This window comes from Lontra canadensis, unplaced genomic scaffold, assembly GCF_010015895.1.
Source record: "Lontra canadensis isolate GAN:19392208 unplaced genomic scaffold, GSC_riverotter_1.0 scaffold51, whole genome shotgun sequence".
Taxonomy (NCBI): domain Eukaryota; kingdom Metazoa; phylum Chordata; class Mammalia; order Carnivora; family Mustelidae; genus Lontra; species Lontra canadensis.
In genome coordinates this window covers 4,994,892-5,017,356 of record NW_022631045.1, presented here as the reverse complement: position 1 = coordinate 5,017,356, position 22,465 = coordinate 4,994,892, and the positions used below count along the sequence as shown (strand labels likewise).

Sequence of the window (22,465 nt, the reverse complement as noted above, 5' to 3'; positions counted from 1 at the left end):
ATTTCTTTTTAAAGAAGTGTTAATATAGTGCTAGGAGATGTGAGGAGGGAAGCAGATTTTGAAAATGAGGCATATTTTGAAATGTTTAGCTTCCATTGGATGACTGCTTTGCTGTGGCTGTTTTCTACCTGCTGTTCCCAGTGAGAACCTACCCCTGAAGGGCGGAGTGTTGCATCACAGTGGACTTCCTTCCATAAATATTATCCCCCTAATGTCTTCCTTTCTTTTATGGTTTGTTAGGATTTTTTGCATCTGGACACATTAGCGATGAGTGATTGACTATTAAATAAACTGTTTGTCCTCCCAAACAGCTATTTTAAGAGCTGGAGTCTTTTCAGTCACTTTGGCAGAAATAATATTTTGCTTATCTTATTAAAAAGACTTTTCCCTCAAAGCATTCAAAGCACAAACAATACTACTATTTCTCTCTCCATTTTGAGCTTCCTTGCTTTCTACTCTACTACATTCCTCATATATTGTTTTAACTCCCTCTGTAGAAATCTATAGAAATGAGTAATCCTGGGCTTTGAGAGATTAAGTGATTGACCAACGTTGGAGGACTCAGATTTAGGCCAGTGCCGGTTTTTAACAAACACTGCAGTAATCACAGCTAATTTGTGTCTTTTTTTTGTATTGTATGCTGGATTGCTATATTAGTGGCTATTTCTGTTTGAGGGCCTTGGGAAGTTTCTCAACATGACAAAATGTTTTTGCCTTTTATAGGAAGGCAACGGTGTGTTGCTATTCAAGAGAGCCCAAAATGTTTGTAAACATTGTTTAAATCTTAAATTTGTTGCCATTAGCTATGTCTAAATACCACTCTCTGTTTTATTGGTGAAAATTACTATTCGTGTCCCTTACCTTTATTTCATTGATTATTTAAAATAAGCCTGTGGAAATGATATTCTTGATCATGCTGTGAACTCTTTTTCACTTGAAAATATCTTTCAGCATCATTTACTTTTCAATCAATGATGTTATGCTTATCTATTTTTGGCAAAAATTACTCTTTATTTCTATTTGCATGATCATCCCTCTTTTAAAAATATTCGACACATATTTGTTAAGTGCCTCTTGTGTGCCATATTCTCTCTTTCCTTTCGCATGTTTGGCTTATATTAACAAGCAGTCTGTTCCTATAGCCAATTTTATTTAATGAACTATGAAATTAGAGATAATTTTTATTAGCTGTTTGAAACTCTCAGGTGTCTTCTTTCTTCTTTCAGCCCTATGTTTAACTACTGTTGTTTTCCTAAAAGAAAGCTGACCGTAACCAATTTAAACATAACTTACTAAAATATCGTTTTCAAAATAAACGTCACTATTTGAGATCACTTGCTCCTCTGTAAATTAGCAGGTATTAGCTTAATGTACCTTTACAAGCAACATTCTAAGAACAGATTGGGCTTGCTCTCCAGAAGCCAATTTTCTTTTTCCTTATTTTGACAAAAACCTGGTCTTTATATAATTACTTTCATTGCGTCAGGAAGGAAATTAAATTTCTATAGAAACATTAATAACTCTAATTTTTTTAAAAATTCTTTAAAAAAAGAGTTAAAAGAATAGAGTTTAGCACCATATTTCTTTGAGTAACCCCTTTATCTACACAGGCCTTAATTGATGGACAGCTTTGGTCTGCAGGATAGGGAGAAGTGAGAACATTTATGTCAGCAATTAGCTGAACAGTCTAATTAATTCAGTATTACAGATAGCAGTTATATACTGGAAAACCATCTTTCAATTAAACCTTAGGCTAAGGAAATGTGATTTAGGTGTGTTTTAAATTTCCTTCTCCCCAGTGTTGTTGAAATCATTTAAACTTTTATGAGCTTTTACTTCAAAGCTGTTCTTGAGAGGAAAAAATCGTAATAGAATTAAAATTGTAGCAAATAAAATATCTTCTTAGGTCTATTGCCTATTTGTATGGAGAACTAAAATCTTTTGATCCAAGATGTTCCTAAATACAGAGATGATTTTAGTCAATGTTTCTGCAAAAGAATCATTATATTGACTTTAAGAATCAGTTCATATGCTACTTGTGACGGTAATGATTACCTTATCACTTAACTAAGTTGAACTTTATAATATTGTAAGGTACCTTGAAAAGACAAGCTTTTTTCTTGTTGTATTAGTACTCTACAGTAGATAGTAGGGTATTTTCCACTCTTATGTAACTAGTGAAACTTACTGTCATATAAGCTGAACATTTTCTCTAATTGCATATTATTTGACATATTTTACTAACCTTTGCTTTCCCTTTGATGTAGAGGATGGAGGATCAATAAAAAGAATAGAACAAAACTACTTTTTTTCCTATAAATTCCTCTTTCTCACAGAGTGTTCCACTAAAAGCAATGTTTTCCATTTGTATTCATTCTCATTTGTAGTCCCTTTTGGAAATCATCTGATTTGTGCATGTTCTGTCAAACTATGATTTTTATTTCTAGCACAGAAGTCTTTTGATAAATCTAATTTGGCAAGTTGTATCCTATCTGAATTCAAGTGTTAGAGAACAATTATATTTGCCTTTTTTAAATTTGTATTCAGCTTGAATTTCCTTCCCACTGACAATGATATAAGAGTTCCTTTTTCCATTTTGGTGCTGGAAGGTGTCATGTTGTTGCCCATTAAATATGTGACGAATGAGGTGAGAAATTCATTATATTGCTATAAAAATCTGTGTGAACACATCTCTTTCTCGTCCTCACCCCCCCTTCTGTATTGCTAGAATATTAACAGCAAATTCAAGTGAAATTAGTTAAACTGTGTTCTTATTTCTTTAAAACTCTAAAAATTAACTTTTTAGTAGAAGATAGCATAAAGTATGTCCTACAGGAGACTTATAAGACCCAGGAATACAGAAAATGAGTGTATAACTAGATATCATTAGAATATATATTATTCCTACTAAAAGTTAATAAGCACCAAGAAAGTATCACAATATGTTTTCACTTTTCTTAACATCTTCAAGGATTTATTTCAAACACATTTTAATTTTATTTTTAGCCAATAGAAAGAAAAACATGGATTTCTTTGTAAAGTATAGTGCTTGGGCTATAGGAAGCAGTAGATCACGGGACAGGCATCAGACCCATAGGGCCCAGAATCTTGAGAATGGGAGCTTGGAATAGAGGTCAAGAAGGGCAATAGGCCAGATCTCCAGGGAATTCACTGAAGAAGCCAGTCGCCAGTTAGTCAAATTCGAGGGAGAAGCCTTTCAAGCTAGGTGCAAAGAGGCTGGATAGTCTAGAAATTGTAAATGCTGACAATTGTGTTGCCAGTATACCCACTCAGGCCCAGGTAAATGAGGACTCTAGTGGAGGAGTTACTCCGAGTTACTCATAATTTACTAAGTCTAAATTCAACTCAGTTGGAATCCATGATGGACATAAACCGTATTCCCAGTAATCCCTTGACTAGTCAACCCCAAGTGTCCTTCTTGATATGACTGTACTTTCTAATGTGTACTTATAAATTAATAAAATATGTATAATATATGTTAAATATATAATAAAATATTCTATATTAATATATTGTTATATTTTATTATAATATTAATAAAATAATAAAATATAAATAAAGATTCCTAACATCTAGGAGAGTCAGTCTTAATCTAATCCAACATTTACTAAAGCTCTATATTCAAGATTCTTTGTTAAAAAGGGGAGGGAGTTCCATGATCCAATAAATTTGGAAATCCACATACTGTATGTTGTATTATAAGCTACGGTGTCAATTTTTAACTTTTAGCATTTTTGTCATTTTGTTCATGCATTCATTTATTCAATGAATATTTACTAAATACATCCTGTGAACCAGACATCCATCAGATGCTAGGAACAGGAGAAGGGACAGATAGATGTGGTCCACAGTCTTAAATCTTATAGTCTGTGTAGAAAGATATTAAAATAAGTAATTACAATACAGTGTATTAGTGGAATAAGGGAGATCCAGGGCTCAAAGGGGACATAGAGTAGGGTCACCTAACCTGTCTAAAAAGGGTGAAGGAGGAACCAACTATGCTAAAACCTGAAGATAGGTGGAAGTTAGACAGGCAAGAACTTTCAGTCACAACAAAAGCAAGAATGAGATTAACAGATTGCCAAAGCTGACATGTACATAGACTCTTTCTGTCCTCCATATGCTGTGCCAGCGACTTTCCCAGTGTTCCATCATCGAGCCTCCTGGTGGGGGTTGTATTACTTACCGAGATCAGGTGGCTAATAAATGACAAGAACTAGAATTTCAATCCTGATTGGTCAGACTCCAAAATCATCTTTCCAGTACCCCACAACTCTCAAAGTAGTTGACTGATTTTGATTAAATTTGTTTTGCTAAACCAAAAACTCGCTAGAATGATGTCTCAAGTTTGCTTTATTTGTGAGTGCTGTGTGGTATTTATTGGTTTTTTTAAGAGATACACATGCGATAAATGGTAGCATTTGGGGAGAAATTTCAGAAGCACATTATACCTCTAAGGTCTGAGGTTCACAACCCAAGTCTCACACACAGTAGGTACTCAAAAGAACACAACTGTAACTCCATTCATTACTTGAATAAGTGGTAGGGTAGTTTGAAAAGACAACTTTGAATTCTTATAAAGAAAGTTGCTATTCACATTTTTAAAGTAATTTAATTCTCCATGTGACATGATCAAGATGGCCATAGGATTTTTTATTTTAAAGAGTATATGTAGAAGATGAAGATAGAAAATTGGTCCTGTTGAACATGTATAGATCTTCCTATCACCTGTAGCTTATGTACATATTTTTGGCAAAAATATTATTAGGTGCTGTGATTGCTTTAATTCTAGGAGAAATGTTCAAAAATCTATGGCTCTGGGATTGAGATGAGATAGTCTGGCTTTTGCACACACTGATGACAGTTTGGGCCAGAATGTGTAATTCACAGAATTGCTTTTAACTGGCCACATGAGCTCACCAGTCATCACCAAACTCGCCATAAAAATTCTTTTCAAATAATATAAATATTGTTTCTTTAATGCAAGATTCTCTGTTTCTTTAATGCAAATATATCTTTTTAACCTCTTCTCTTCACCCTCAGAAGGTAATTTTGAGGAGTGAAGTGGTCACAAGGGAAATTCCTAGAAGGAAAAAGAGAAGTAAAGAACCTGAGTAATCTGTAAAACCTGAATGGATTCCTAAACCCTTGTAATTTATATTCACACCTACAAAATAGTGTTGCTGAATGGGATTGCATTTTTTATTATTCATTTTGAGAAAAGTAGGATGGTGAACAAAAACTTAAAAAGAAGTCCTCCTGTGCTATATTTTTACTCATGTCAGTATATTTTCTTACTAACTATAAAATGTTTTGTTTTAACTTTAGGGACACCACAGTACAAACCCTTACTCTTCAGCCTTCTGTTAAAGATGGACTAATTGTGTATGAAGACTCACCTTTGGTTAGTAATCCAACTTTATGAATATTCTCGACTGTATTTTTCTGAATGGTAGTTGTATTTCAGCCTTTGAGGGGCAATTTGTGAATCTCCCATATATTTTGATAGATTGCAGTCTTAACAGGAAAACATTCATATGTCACTTGGGGAGTGGACATTTAAATACAGATAATTGAGAAAATAATATATTTTCTTATTCTGTTCCCTCTTTGGAGTGATATAGGGAATGATAGAAATCCTCTAATGATTTCTTTATCATTCCAGAATTTTTTTTTAAATTTGTTCTTTTCAAATATGCAGAGTTTGAAATTAGATAACACTTCTAGAATTTTTTTTAAGATTTTAATCAATAAAATATTAGCCCCATGTTTTGGGTAGCTGGAAAGACCCATTCCTCACTTTCTCACATAAGACCCAAAGAAATGCTGGCCTGCCAGGTGTGTCCCTCTGTGTGCCTTTGTATCAATGGCACAAATACACCAACATGAGAATCTCTGTGGTCAGAAGTTTTCGAAGTGATTGAAGTCTTTAGAATCTCCTTCCTGAATTCCCCAGGTTGGGCCTAACTTTCCCTGAACAGAGATGTGAAGGCTGAAGTTGGATTATTCTTAGAAAGTTATATATTTTCGGGGCACCTGGGAGGCTCAGTGGGTTAAAGCCTCTGCCTTCGGCTCAGGTCATGATCCCAGAGCCCTGGGATCGAGCCCCACATCAGGCTCTCTGCTCAGCGGGGAGCCTGCTTCCCCCTCTCTCTCTGCCTGCCTCTCTGCCCGCTTGTGATCTCTGTCTGTCAAATAAATAAATAAAATCTTTAAAAAAAAAAAAAAGTTATATATTTTCTCCCTCTTTTTAAATTCGGTTTACTTTTGCCCTAAAATTAGAAAGAAAAACCCTTACCAGCTTTTGTTTTAGAATATGAATAAAATATTTGTGGTAGAGGGAATCAACTATTTCTCAATCTGTATTTCCTTAAAATTATTTGCCAAAACTATATAATGAGAAAATTTTATTGTATGGTTTATTTTATGTTATGAGAAATTTCTTACTATTAAAAAAATAAGCTTTGGGTTTACATTTAAATTCATTGAACATTCCCCCTTCCTACCTTCTTTCTCTTCATAATATCACCATTTAATCAGACACCTAAGACCTAGGGCTCCTTCCTGTTTTTCCTTTCCCTACTTCCCATCTAATCAGTTGCCAAGACTATAGCTTATACCTCCAAAAAACTCTTCAGATCAGTTTAATGCTTTTAATTTCCACATTTCCATGCCTTTTCTAAAATCAGGTCCCCCAAACCACTTTTTTACCAAATTATTAGAGTAATCCCTTTTAGTCCATTTGCATATTGCTGCCAGATAGAACATCTGAAAGTGTAGCTCCAAGCTTCATTTCTGTCATGCCTGAACTCATAAGTCTTTATGAATTTATTATTTAATGAGATAAAGTACGTATTTCAGTCTGGCAATCAAGTTTTTAGTAGCAGAGACCTGATCTACCCTTTCAGACCCTGTTCTCTCTTTTCTCACATTTAATTTCTGCCTCAGCGAAGATAGACTACTCATACTCACTCTTCCCTAAGTATGCCCAGGATTTCTTGAGTTTGACCATTGACTCCCTTTTATTTTGAATGCCCACCTTACCATCCGTTCTGCTCTATTAAAATACTACACTCTTTTAGAGCCCTAACAAATGCAGTAGTCTAATATCCACTCTTGATTGTGATGTCTCGGTCTTCTTAACTCCCAAGGCACTTTAATTTCTGTATTTGTTATACTTGTTTTAAATCTCCCCTACTCTGGGGTGTGAAGTGCAGACATCACCAACGTAGGAATAATTATGGTGCTAAAGGGAAATAAAGTGATTACCGCAGAGTTAACAGTTTAGTAACAAGGTGAAGCTTTTGGTGGAGATTCATAAATTTTGTTTCCAGCTCTGCTACACACTTTTTTTTGTGGTAGTACATCCGTAACTTAAATAAAACTAGCTACTATTATAAACCCAAAGCAATGAGTGATAAAAATTTTTAAACATTTGCTTTCATTTTGTTTGTTTATGATAAATGTTCTGTCTTTAAAGGTTAAAGCAGTGAAGTTGGGTCATGTTCTGGTAGTAGATGAGGCAGACAAAGCCCCAACAAATGTCACCTGTATTTTAAAAACTCTAGTGGAAAATGGAGAAATGATTCTAGCAGATGGAAGACGCATTGTTGCCAGTGAGTATAACAAAGCTTTCATTACATGCAAAGTTCACATCTTTGGTATCAAATCGCACACTTAGCTGGCCACTTATCTGCAAGTAACAAGCATAAGTTCATTAGAACTGAAGTTGTCTGTATTGACAGTCATTTATAAAAGTCAGTACATGGGAATCTGTCTTTGTCTGTTTGACATTTTTATTGCCAGAGTGCACCTTTGAAAATTTCCATAGTAGTTTTAAGACAAATTAGCTTTATATTTTTCTACTCTGAGAATACCAGCTATAATCCTTATTATACTCATTTATCCATTATTGTGTGCAATTTATTTTCTTTTGTTGTTACTGGATTTTTTAAAAGCTCTAGCATGTTTCTATGACTTATAATATTAAAATTAATTTTATTAGTACTCAATTAGAAAAAATTACCAGGGATTTTATATGGGTGAATCCATATAAAATGTATATACACACGCATATGCACTTGCACATACACACACACCCCCCCATCCTCACTTTGGACTATCTTCTTCCTTTTATTTATTTATTTACTTTTTTTTTTCTTGTTGTTAGGAAAACTGTAGATGCATGAGTCTCATCAGTCTGTTTAACTTAAAGACAAATTGTCTGATGTGACATGAGAATATTTTCTAGTTTCTAATTTAATTTTTTTGTGTGATGAAAAGACTTGAACATCTGTAACTAGCCATTGAAAATATATATAGCCAATAGCAGGGTAAGCATAAAAAATTGAGACAAATAACTAAAATCTTCAATATTCAAAGAGAATATATAAAGAAAACCCATTAGAAATATACAGGTAGGGGCGCCTGGGTGGCTCAGTGGGTTAAAGCCTCTGCTTTCGGCTCAGGTCATGATCCCAGTGTCCTGGGATCGAGCCCCGCATCGGTCTCCTTGCTCAGCAGGGAGCCTGCTTCTCTCTCTGCTTCTGCCTGCTGCTCTGCCTGCTTGTGTTCTCCCTCTCTCTCTCTCTCTCTCTCTGACCAATAAATAAATAAATAAAAATAAAAAACAAACAAATATACAGGTATATCATGAGAGAGGTTCTTCTTCAACATTATCATTGGAAGATGGCAATTTCAAAGCCTAGGAAATTAGCATAAAACATAAATAATATAAACATAAGTAAATAATAAAAATATTCCAACATGCCAGCTTCACAGTGAATTTATGCAAAAAATGAGAATTTGAGCTAGACAGCCTGAATGCTACCTCTTAGATCATTCAGTCTCTCAGGATTAAAATTCTGCCTGCCCTTTTTAGATACATTTTGAGGATAGTGAATGGAAAACAAGAAGAACTGCTGAAACAAAACTGTAGTTAAAGAGTGATTATCTCTTGGTGACTGTCTACATTTTCTAATACATTTTAGAAGAGTAATCTAGAAGAAAAGGAGTCATCCTAATTTTTAAACTCCAATTTAATTGTATACAATATTTTAAACACAAGATCCCCTAAGGCCTTCTAAACATGGTTTCTTAAAGCATCACTTCTAGGGCCTTGTTTTCCATTTTCTTTCCTTTTCAAGTTTTCATTTTTTATTGTTATTTTTATTTTAATTAACTAATTAAATTTTGCCTGTGAGGCATACCCTTTATTTACCACAACTAAAATTAACAGGGATCAAACATTAAGGATATTAATTGTATTTAGCACATGAATATATGGCATATTTGAAAGATTGTATTAAAAAGGATAAGTGTAGGTTCTTATAGACTCATCACAAATAAAATAGCAGGTGCTCACAGCTATCCTTTTTAAAAGATGGACAGCCTAAGGCTGGAATTTAAATAAACCCAGATGACAAGTGTTGCTTCTGAAAATAACCACAGTAAAGTTTTTACCAACTGAAATTATCGTCTAGACTAGCAGTTCTATCTGTAATGTACATCAGCCAGTAGAACATAATACCCAACTTCTTTACTACCTTTTTGACATTTGCACAAAGGAAACTTCCATGAACTTGTAATTACTTATTTTAAGAACTAAAGTAGAATCCTTTAATTGGAAATAAATCAACGTCGTGAGCTGACTAGCTGCTTAAGGCCTTTATTCTGTGTTAAGTTTCAGGGTAGGTAATCTAAACCAGAAGTCACTCCTTAGCTGCATAACGGCAGGCAAAGTGATGTAGCTGCTGATCTCATGAAATCTAAAGGATGTTTGGGTCATCCTTTGAGTGTCTTTTGGATTATCCTTCATTATGGATTCTTATTCTTTTTTTTTTAAAGGAATAATAGCATCTCAAGTCAGGTTTCAATACTGCAAGATAATATTTGGACAAGTTTGCCTTTTAGATGTACATTGAATTTACATGAAAATACAAGTCCCTGTAAAATTCAGTATATGCTTTATCAGTATTCTGTTCTTAAGCAAACTTTCTCAAGAAAGTTTTTTTTTCCTGTAACCAAATTGTGACAACCAGATTTTTTGAGTTTTTTATGATGGAGCAGCATGATTCCTTATATTATTTTAAAGGCTATAACTTGATATTCTTAAGAATTATCAAATATCAATAAAGACTAACTAGAAATTCTGTTTTTCAGATTCTGCTAATGTTAATGGAAGAGAAAATGTTATTGTGATTCATCCTGACTTTAGAATGGTTGTCTTGGCCAACAGACCTGGATTCCCTTTCTTAGGCAATGATTTCTTCGGTACTTTAGGTAAAAACAATAATGAAAACAATAACAAAAATATTAATAACAATAATAATATTCTTAGTAACAATGCTGAAGTGGCTGTCACTGAATGCTGCTGTGTATTGTGTCATCATCACAACTACCTTGTGAGAATATTTGTTATCCCCACTATAGAGAAGGAGAATATTGGATATTCAGAGGGATCCTTCTTTTTCTGGTGTCACTTAGGTGAGAGTATTAGAGTTTGGCTTCGTATCGAAGTCTCTCTGATTCCAGAGCCTATTTTCTCAAACAACTACACTATACATTGTTGTTTAGGGCCTCTTAGAATAAAACACAAAATAAGGAATAGTTTGTAGTCTTTGGTTTTTGTCACATCCCCCTGAGAGTCTGAGACCAGCTCTGAGAAGACTGATTCACATGGATCCGAATGGTCCTGAGATAAGCTTCATCATCAGGAGCCTTTTAGAAGGACTTCTCTTCTGTATAGCAAGGAGGTAATTCTGGATAACAATAATTCTCATACTCAGTATGAAGCAGGCACAGACTCCTAGTAGGATTCTTGATCTAGCAATTCCATATCAGCAAATTTATTCAAGAGAATTACCCGTGCAATGATTTAAGTATAAAGATAGGTGACATAGCATTGTTTACATAGCCAAACAATGGAAAGAACCCAAATGTCCATCCCTGAGATCATGACCTGAGCTGAGATCAAAAGTCAAGAGATTGGGTGATGGACATTGGGGAGGGTATGTGCTATGGTGAGTGCTGTGAATTGTGTAAGCCTGATGATTGACAGACCTGTACCCCTGAAACAAATAATACATTTTATGTTAATTTATAAAAAAACAAAAACAAAACAAAACAAAAAAAAACAAGGCAAGACACTCAGGACGCCTGGGTGGCTCATTCGGTTAAGTGGCTGTTCAGGTCACTATCCCAGAATCCTAGGATTAAGCCCTGCATTGGGCTCCCTGCTCAGCAGGGAGTCTGCTTCTCCCTCTCCCTCTGCCATTACCCCTGCTGTGCTCTCTCACTCTTTCTGTCGAATAAATAAATAGTCTTTAAAAAAAAAGTCAGACACTTAACCAGCTGAGCCAACCAGGTACCCATATGATTTAAATGATTTTTAAGAACTAGGAAGTTCTTTCTGAAATGAGCATATTAAATGCAAATCTATTTACTTTAACTTCCTTTGGCCCCTGGTCTCTTGGATGGTGAATCAGTAAAATTACATGAACTTTTAAATGAGAAATCCATCTCTCTTGAGCATAGATTATGCTGTTCTAGGATAATCTCAGTTGCCTAAATTACAGTTGAAATATTTTGTGTTTCTACATTCCTTTTTCTTAATTTTAGTTTAGACATTGTCTCTGAAGGCTTACTTTTCCAAAACTAACTTCCAAAGTGTATTCTAGCAATCTGCATAAGATATAAATTGTGTATGGAGTGGTGATACCAACTCTCCCTTTTTGGTGTACATAAAAAAACGTGTATGAGATAGATGCATATAATATTTGAAAATATTCAACATGTGTTAAAGTTAAAAACACAGTCTCAGAACAATATGAAGAGTATTTCCCAATGGAAAAAAAATTAATCACTAAAACTATGAGTTTGTATGTGTGCATATTTACAAAGACTAATGCAGGGATGGAAGAATAAATACACTGAACTGTTAATCCTGGGTGCCTGTAGGGGAGGGAGTGGGATTGGCAGAGCTACAGGGAGACTTCCCTTTTTTGCCTTTTTTTATTTGAGTATCTCCCAGTGGGATTGTATTCAGATATTACATAATTTTTTAACAGAAAAATCCGTGAAGAATAAACCACACATCACTCCATTTCCTTTTCTTTTGCTTCAGTCATTTGCTTTCTTCTCTATACCATCCTATTGTTGGACAGGCTTTCTGTGCAGTTTTACACATTTAAAAATGGAAGTGCTTTGGTGAACAACCAGTGACTCTTTAAATGGTCATTCCGTATTTCCTGTGGCATTATAATGGATTACTTGCATGCTGAATGTGAATCTCTTTTCTCCTATAGGTGATATTTTTAGCTGCCATGCAGTTGATAATCCCAAACCCCATTCAGAGCTCAGAATGCTCAGGCAATATGGACCAAATGTGCCTGAGCCCATCCTTCAGAAGCTTGTGGCTGCCTTTGGAGAGCTGAGGAGTTTAGCTGACCAGGGGATTATTAACTATCCTTATTCTACCAGAGAAGTTGTCAACATAGTGAAACATTTACAGGTACGGCATATGCCTGTGCATAAAGTTTTTAAAAGAAACCATCAATCTTGGTGTTTTTTTAGACTGCTTAATGTATACCAAGTCTTTCCGTTTCTAAGATATAGTACTGATTCAGATAAAATATGAAGTGTTTGTAATCTAAATTTTAAACCTGGAAGACTGATGAACAGTTGACGTTTAGCCTTTGAGTTGACTTAGGCAAGGTTCTATGCCATGGCCATTACCAAGGAGCTGGGAAATTTGGTGGGGGTTTTTTGAGGGGTGAGGGAAGACAAGAGAGTGAAATGCAGTGAAACTTCACTACTGTTCGACTTTATACAATAAGCATGTGGTATCTGAGTGAAAAGTATTTCCATTTTGAAGACAAAAGACGTGAAGATAGAAAACTTACTAGGAACTAACAGTATTTATGATATGCCTGTAAATACTGCAAGAAAGTTCTAGAAGATAGAATAAATGGACTGGAAAATGCAGTTCTTTGTAGCCAAATACAATGTATAGTCCACCATGGTAAAGAAAACAAAAAAACTGAGGTCAGTTCTACTTATATAATAAATAATAGTCTCTGAGCAGAAAGTCACAACCTAATGACTCATGACCTCTGACCTGTCCCCAACCCTCTAAGGAAAATCTAGAAAGAAAAATAGAAAGCTTCATTCTGCATATTAAGCCATGAAAAGACCAGTTCATTTCCTAGAGCCTAGAGAAAATCAAGACAGAGCCACCAGAGGACCCAGAGGACCCAGCCAGTATGAATCTTGCTGTTAGTAATATTTTTCTTTCCCTCTATTTCCTGTCTATTCACTGTACTTACTATGTTCTTCTTTACTTCTTTCTTACTCCTTTATCTTTCATTTATTCATAGACCTGTGATTTCTCTAATTACTTCTGTATAGATATTCAACACTCCTCTATCTATATAAATAGCATTTTTTAAATTTTGTCAATCTACTACTTATTTTAAAGGCAGTGGAAGTCACCAGACAGGATCTAAGCACTGATTTAGCATTTGAGAGAAGGAGCTATGCCCCCTCAAATTCTAGTATTTATTTGAAAAAGAAAATATTAAGCTATCAGAGCAAACAGTAAAAGAAAAATGTGTATATTACTCCTATCTTGTTACCTGACAAGGCTTGTAAATATTTGCTAAAGTTGATGCAATCATTATTGTTCTATCAGTTTTATAAATCACATGTGTCATAAGGAATTTTTTTTTTTATTAAAACAGAAATTTCCCACTGAAGGTCTCTCCAGCGTGGTTAGGAATGTGTTTGACTTCGATTCCTACAACAATGACATGAGGGAGATTTTGATTAACACTTTGCACAAATATGGAATACCTGTTGGAGCAAAACCAACCAGTGTGCAGCTGGCGAAGGAGTAAGGCAGACTCATTCTTGTCAGATACTCTTGGGGGTTACTATTCTGATTCTTAAATGGTGATAATTCTGAACTACTGTTACATGCTGCTAAACTGGCCTGGGGCGGAAATTCCATGAGTAAGCTTTTCACATGTATGTTGCTATTTGCTGGCTGGATTTCAGTCAAATAGCGTTATTTATAGGCCTGTAAATTGAGAATTTTAATTATTTTGACTGTGCCATGAGTAGATGTAATGTTATCCAATAAAGGGAAATATTTGTTTCTTTAACAGTCTCTGTCCTTTTGTTGAATTACTATGACTCTCATTTCCTAATCTGGTGCAAAATCATGGTACAAACATGAAAGCTACATAAAGGGGTAATATGTATTTCATTAAGATCTTGTTTATGTCATCATAGATTTTTCTGTTGTGATCATTTTCTAAATTATAATCATATTAACTTAAGAGAATGTTGGTTTCTTATTTCAGCTCGACAGATTGAAAGAGGTAGTGAAAACAAGTGGGTTTGTTTCACGGAGGCCAATTGCCTGCCTTTTAATTTGTAATTATGGGCTACATACTTAACCTTAGTAAAGAATCTGCAAATACGTTGTTTACCAGAAAGATAGCTGATATAGTTTGTAATTAAGTTCAGTGCAAATTCACTAGAACACAGTTTTAGATGTTTGTCACTCAAGTGATAATGCATCTAATGCTATCTTTTCTATTAAAAAATAGTCAATTACCATAATTCTCAAGGGACAATAATAACTTTTAAATTATTACTTAAATTTAGTCTCATATAGGAGGCACTCTCTACCTTCCTTAGAAAAAAATTGTTGGGACACCTGGGTGGCTCAGTGGCTAAGCCTCTGCCTTTGGCTCTGGTCGTGATCTCAGGGTCTTAGGATTGAGTCCCGTGCCGGGCTCTCTGCTCAGCAGGGAGCCTGCTTCCCCCTAAAAAGAAAAAACTTTAAAAAAGAAAAAAAAATTGCTAAGTATAAATTAATGACTAGTCCAGCTATACACACACACATACATACATATACATGTATATCCTAAGTGGATATATCATCCTTATTTATTTATTCTTTGACATTATTATAAAAACTTGTCAGAATATATACAAATAAAAATAAATATAAATTGTTAAAGCTTTAACAGTTTTTTCAAAGATTCTTAAAGAGAAACAAATATTTCCCTTTTGTGGTAAAAGCACAAGATGGAGTTATGTTTGAAATCATCAGTGAATTGGTTGATATTATTAATGAATGAGTAAATTTTTTTGGAAAGAGTCATTTGGTATCTGTTGTTAAGACATACAATTTTCTCTACGGTTTTACTGATTGATTAGCAATGTTTGTAGGCATTTTGAAACTAGTTTGCTAACTTATTAATAGCATACCTTTTATATTGGAGAGTTCAAGATATTATCTTTAATGTGCAAACTTCTATAAGTGCTCATGTTTTTTACTTCTTTTTTATGAACTGTATCTTTATTTTCAATTGGAAGTAAGATGGTTTTTATTACTGTTAACAAATTTCTATAGAGTCTTGGCTTCATGGAAACCAGACTTATGATTTAAAAATAACTTTTTTTTTGGATGCTTGAACAACTTGAAATAAAAATTAAAATATATATCAGTTGGTAAGATCAATCAAAAGAAAATGGTTGGCACTTTAAGTTTCTAAGGAAGACAGATAAAATGGTTTAACTTATTCATTCCAGTCCTCAGCTCTGAACTGAAAAATTCTGGCAAGTTAATTCCAATTCTAGTACTTATCTATGGAAACAGTACATTGAGCCTAGAAACAAGATGGTCACACTCATGCCTCTGATGGGGATGGAAACAGCTAGTTGTCCACCCACTGCTTATAGCTAAAAATAGACTCATAGAGGAGTGAATTTTCCCTTGGGTTGGAGATAATAGTAGACTACAGTTTGCACATTCATAGCATTGTTTCCATGCTGGTAAATTACAATGACTAGGGCAGCTCAGGAGTTGTGATGTCATTTTGTTGCCCTTGAAGTGAGATCCACAGGTTCCATACGTCTATTACTGTTGAACAATCGGTCATCTACTTTGGGTAGGATAGCATGGTAAGTGACAAAGTAACGGCCTGGGAATTCAACAATTAGTCACATATTGAACCTGTGTGCCTGGTCAGTGACGGAGAAATACATCTTAGCCTGTTGACAAAATGAGGGCATTTTAAATAGCATAATTATAGTCGACAACATCTAATTAGTACATGTTTAACAATGGAAGAGGATGCATGTAATAATAACTGTAAAAAGAAATGTAAAATAAGACTGTCCTAGTGAAGCCAGAATATAGGGTCATTTTCATAAAGTTAATAAGGTTAACTTTATTGATAAGATTCCTTCCTATTCTAACATCCTTTGCATGTTAATGTAATCTTAATTTTCTCCCCTTAAACAAATAAGAAAGGAGTGATACTGACATTTTCTTGTTTCTCCCTAGAGTAGCACATCATTAATAGTAATCACATAGACCTCTGAAGTTTTAAAGTTGTCCCCATGTGGTCTTCTAATTTGCTTTGACTTTTCTAAGCCTTTTGCTAAACCTTGTACTTCACTAGACCTTTTGCTAACCCAGTTCTTCCAGGCTGCCTCTGCCCTCCTCCGCATATATTATGCCAGTGAAAAAGGCCTTCATTGGGCTTCTGTTCCTAAAAAAGAAAGACAAAATATTTTAATTATTGTTACTATCACTTTGCCCTGAATGAAAAATCCTTGCTACAGCCTCTTCATCTTGTTCTCTAATCCAGTTTATTGGATGGGAGCAAAATTACATTGAGTCCAGAATAAGGTGTTCACATTCACGCTCAAGATGGGGACGGAAAAATAATTGGCACCCACTGTGTATAACTAAGGGATGTAAGGCAGACATTGTAGAAGAAGGAAGTTTTCACATGGGCACAGATGATGCTAGAGCACTGTTGGTACCATTTTCTACAGCACCTTCTTCCTCAGCTGCAATCAGACTGTATTTTGGCTGTTCAGTGATGTTCCCATTCCTGCTCTTTGGTGAATTCCCAGAAGAGATGCTGTCACTTCTCCTTTTGTTCTCCTGAGGAGTGCAGGATGGTACCTATCTCATAGGTTTCTGCACATTTTTAAAAGGCCCAGTATCCTATTATGAGGTGAATATGACTTATCTTCTTTAGTAAACCTTTGCTGAACCTGGTACTTTTGGGCTGAGTCTTCCTAGGTGGCTATTTTACCATGCTTGTCAGGTGTAACACAGCTCTTCCTGATCTGTAATATATCGCCAGTTCTTAGTACTGAGATCAGAATTGGCTACCTCGACCCCCTCATTACATTGGCCTCTTCCTACCAGTACTTCCCAAGGTTTTTTGTTTGTTTGTTTGTTTGTTTATTGTTTCCTTTCAAGTAGGCCAAAGAGATGGCAGACCTAGTCAAATAAGGAGTCACACTGGGAGAAATTTAGGCAGAAATAGAAAGATTTGGCTTAAATTCTGAGCTCTTAAAAAAAATAATCTGATCTGTTGAGTTTCAGATGTCATTGTTAGAGGGAAAAATGAGTGCACACACACAACTAGGTCTAAAGACCCAACTAAAAGCATATCAGTTATCTGCTATGGTAGGGATAGATAATAAATTTCGAAACAAAGTTTTCTTGTTTTTCCTTAAAATGAGTTTTTATTTTTGACTTCAAAAATAGTATCTTTTATTTAGGAATAAAGATACTATTAGCACAGTGGTTCTTCTAAATCTAAAAGTGTTTTTCAGAGTAATTTATGATCTCTAACATGCTGAGGGGAAGCATTTGTTTTAAAAGAAAAAAATCTTGTTTTTTTAATATAATTTTAAGTGACTTATACAATATTTTAAATCTTACATTTATATGCCACTCTCAACTTCACATTTCTTGAGAGAATTACCATTTCATAGATTTACAATGGAATATGAATACTCTAAACATTAATTAACAACAATAGTGATGATAATAATGTAAACAACTGATAGATAAGTATGTGCCCAGCACATTTCCAGGCACTCGCTTACATGAATTTAGATAATCCTCACAAAAAACCTATCATATATAATGTTTTATATATATATATATATATGTATATATATATATATATAAAAAATACACACACAAATACACACACACATATTGTATTAGTATTACATTTTGTAGATGAGGAATTTGAGACACAGAGAAGTTATGTCAATTGCTTAAGGTTAGAAGGCTAATGGGGGCAAATACTATACATATACATAATTTTTAAAATTTATTTATTTATTTATTTATTTATTTTCAGCTTAACAGAATCCGTTGTTTATGCACCACACCATGCAATACGTGCCCTCCATAATACCCACCACCTGGCTCCCCCAGCCTCCCACGCCCCGCCCCTTCATAACCCTCAGTTTGTTTTTCAGAGTCCATAGTCTCTCATGGTTCATCTCCCCTTCCAATTTCCCTCAACTCCCTTCTCCTCTCTATCTCCCCATGTCCTCCATGTTATTTGTTATGCTCCACAAATAAGTGAAACCATATGATAATTGACGCTCTCTGCTTGACTTATTTCACTCAGCATAATCACTTCCAGTCCCGTCCATGTTGATACAAAAGTTGGGTATTCATCCTTTTTGAGGGAGGCATAATACTCCATAGTGTATATGGACCACGTCTTCCTTATCCATTCGTCCGTTGAAGGGCATCTTGGTTCTTTCCACAGTTTGGCGACCGTGGCCATTGCTGCTATAAACATTGGGGTACAGATGGCCCTTCTTTTCACTACATCTGTATCTTTGGGGTCAATACCCAGTAGTGCAATTGCAGGGTCATAGGGAAGCTCTATTTTTAATTTCTTAAGGAATCTCCACACTGTTCTCCAAAGTGGCTGCACCAACTTGCATTCCCACCAACAGTGTAAGAGGGTTCCCCTTTTTCTACATCCTCTCCAACACACGTTGTTTCCTGTCTTGCTAATTTTGGCCATTCTAAGTGGTGTAAGGTGGTATCTCAATGTGGTTTTAATTTGAATCTCCCTGATGGCAAGTGATGATGAACATTTTTTCATGTGTCTGATAGCCATTTGTATGTCTTCATTGGAGAAGTGTCTGTTCATGTTTTCTGCCCATTTTTTGACATGATTATCTGTTTTGTGTGTGTTGAGTTTGAAGAGTTCTTTATAGATCCTGGATATCAACCTTTTGTCTATACTGTCATTTGCAAATATCCTCTCCCATTACGTGGGTTGCCTCTTTGTTTTGTTGACTGTTTCCTTTGCTGTGCAAAAGCTTTTGATCTTGAAATCCCAAAAGTTCATTTTCGCTTTTGTTTCCTTTGCCTTTGGAGACATATCTTGAAAGAAGTTGCTGTGGCTGATATCGAAGAGATTACTGCCTATGTTCTCCTCTAGGATTCTGATGGATTCCTGTCTCACGTTGAGGTCTTTTATCCATTTCAAGTTTATCTTTGTGTACGGTATAAGAGAATGGTCGAGTTCATTCTTCTACATATAGCTGTCCAATTTTCCCAGCACCATTTATTGAAGAGCCTGTCTTTTTTCCACTGTATATTTTTTCCTACTTTGTCGAAGATTATTTGACCATAGAGTTGAGGGTCCATATCTGGGCTCTCTACTCTGTTCCACTGGTCTATGTGTCTGTTTTTATGCCAGTACCATGCTGTCTTGGTGATCACAGCTTTGTAGTAAAGCTTGAAATCAGGTAACGTGATGCCCCCAGTTTTGTTTTTCTTTTTCAACATTTCCTTAGCAATTCGGGGTCTCTTCTGATTCCATACAAATTTTAGGATTATTTGCTCCAGCTCTTTGAGAAATACCAGTGGAATTTTGATCGGAATGGCATTAAAGGTATAGATTGCTCTAGGCCGTATACATATACATAATTTTAATTCCAATTCTAAGGACAAATGAAGGCAGACTGATATGCAAATTACAACTCAAAGTTACTCTTTGGATATTGAAAATTAACTGAAATTGTTTTAAAAGTGCCCTGAGATTTTAGTTAAGCAACTTGGAAACATCACTGTCTATGATGTCATACATGTGTAACTCTTCACAGAGTTTTGATAGATTCAGATTTGTGGGGGGAGGTGTAGCCCCCAGTGATATTTCACAATGAAAAGTAAGTGAGAAAGTAGATCAACATAGACTTTGTAACAGTAAAGATCATTTGAGAGACCTCTTCATTCCCAGTTAAGTTTTCTTTCTTTCTTTTTTTTTTTTTCCTGACATAGTGAAGGATCATGAAATAAAATACAAGGTAATTCATTTAGAAAAATAAAAACAAACTAGAAAACTTTATTTGGCTGCCATACATAAAAAGCATACTGGCCATTATTTCTTCCTGATTTGTAACACAAGACTAATTTAGGAATCTTCTCAAAGGTTATGGTCATTTTTAAATAAAGCAAACGTTCAGAGAAATTATCTCTACCCTGTGAAGTTAGCATTATGCATTTTTCTCTCCCTGCCCCTAGGAGACATGCATGTCTATAAAATATTTAAATATTAAAATTCTTTGTCCTCAACTCTGTTGATTTCTTTTTTTAAGTGCTGCTTAGTTTATTCTTTTTAAAATTAACATACAGTGTATTATTGGTTTCAGAGGTACAGGCCTGTGATTCATCAGTCTTATATAATACCCAGTGCTCATTACAACACATACCCTCCCCAATGTCCATCACCCAGTTACCCCATCTCCTCACCCCCTTCCCAGCAAGCAGCCTCAGTTTGTTTCCTGAGATGAAGAGTCTCTTATGGCTTGTCTCCCTCTCTGGTTTCACCTTGCTTTGTTTTTTCCTCTCTTTCACTATGATCCTCTGCCTTGTTTCTTAAATTTCACAGTTTATTCTTAAGCTAGTTTCTTTTTTTGTGTTGGCTTGTTTGTTTTGTGGTGTTTTGTTTTTTGTTTGTTTGCTTGTTTGTTGTTGTTCTTTTGAGAGAGAGCGCACAGGTGCAGGGGTTGCAGAGGTAGAGATAAAGATGCTTAAGCAGGCTCCCCCCACAGTGCAGAGCCCTCTGCGGGGCTCGATCTCACACTCCTGAGGCATGACCTGAGCCAAAATCAAGAGTTGGATACTTAACCAGCTGAGCCATCCAGGTACCCCATAAGCACTGACTGCCTGTTTGTCACTGACTACCTATTATCTACCAATCGTTAATTTGTAGTAGCCAAAGGGAATACAAGTTTGAGGAAATTAAAAAGGTTTTATATATGTTTCCTTATGATGTATATTTGCTAGATGAAGAATCATGTCCTTTTTTTTTTTTTTTTTTAAATAAGCCCAGCACAGGGCTTGAACTCACAACCCTGAGATCAAGACCTGACCTGAGATCAAGAGTCAGATGCTTAACTGACTGGCACCCCAGCCAGTATTTTTACTGAACTTCTTAACTGGGTTCACATTTTAAACTTAAAAAAGCAATGGTAATTATCATACGGTTTCACTTATTTGTGGAGCATAACAAATAGCATGGAGGACAAGGAGAGATGGAGAGGAGAAAGGAGTTGAGGGAAATTGGAAGGGGAGGTGAACCATGAGAGACCATGGACTCTGAAAAACAATCTGAGGGTTTTGAAGGGGTGGGGGGTGGAAGGTTGGGGGAACCAGGTGGTAGGTATTGGGGAGGGCACAGATTGAGTGGAGCACTGGGTGCGGTGCAAAAACAATGAATACTGTTACTCTGAAAAGAAATAAAAAATTAAAAAATTTTTAAAAAAATTCAGTGGTAGCTGTTGAGAGTTGCCTTTGAGAGAGGCCCCCAGAATAGAGACAGGAAGTGCCACTTTCCATACTATTTGAGTATTCTAACTTATGTATTATTTTCTATATTTTATTATTTAAATGTCCACCAACTGTCTAGGCACTGGAATTATTCTTTTCATTTTCTTATTTAAATAAAATAAAAATGATGAAGTAAAGGTCTATTCTGAAATCGCTGTATCTGGGGATCTTTGCCTCTGGTACACCAACTGCAACACCTGCCCTCAGGGTGGAATGTTTGCACCGTGACCAATGGCAAAGGAGAAATCACATTAACCAGACATTTCTATTGCATTTCAACACAATATAAGTAAATTTATGCATTGGTTGACATCAACGTAAACCTCTCAAGTGAGGGAAGACAACACTTTTAAAGCAACAAAAATAAAAATAGTTGTGCATACGTGCGGACAGGACAGCTTCATCTAGACTGAATGTCTTTGAAAGGGTATCTGCCTGGAATTGGTTTTCTATGTTAAAGACTTATCCTGTGTAATTAATTGGAACATCAATAGCAGCTGCATTCCTCACCAAAACCAACTTTGGTGTACCACAGGCATCCAAGAGAACATTCCAACAGGGACATCTCTTTGGAGTAATTTCATTAATTTTATTTTTGAAAATAGGAATAATGATTGGTTTACTATTTATCGCATTACGAGTCTCTTCTTAAAGTGTTGTGCTTCTCCTTCCATTTTTCTGAACTCTTATATGCTATAATTTTCTTTTTGTAGTCCTTGTTTTTACAAATAAGCTCACAATGCTGATTGTGGA

At 35.3% G+C, this 22,465-nt stretch overlaps 1 protein-coding gene across 1 annotated transcript in view; it reads left to right on the top strand.

Moving 5' to 3' along the window:
- VWA8 (von Willebrand factor A domain containing 8) overlaps nt 1-22,465 on the top strand; it is a 329,596-nt gene that overhangs the window by 182,497 nt on the left and 124,634 nt on the right. The window contains exons 22-26 of the mRNA XM_032873943.1: nt 5,350-5,425; nt 7,502-7,637; nt 10,183-10,302; nt 12,327-12,532; nt 13,761-13,912. Of these exons, the coding sequence (XP_032729834.1) occupies nt 5,350-5,425; nt 7,502-7,637; nt 10,183-10,302; nt 12,327-12,532; nt 13,761-13,912 (690 nt within the window). The remainder of the gene's footprint in view (nt 1-5,349; nt 5,426-7,501; nt 7,638-10,182; nt 10,303-12,326; nt 12,533-13,760; nt 13,913-22,465) is intronic.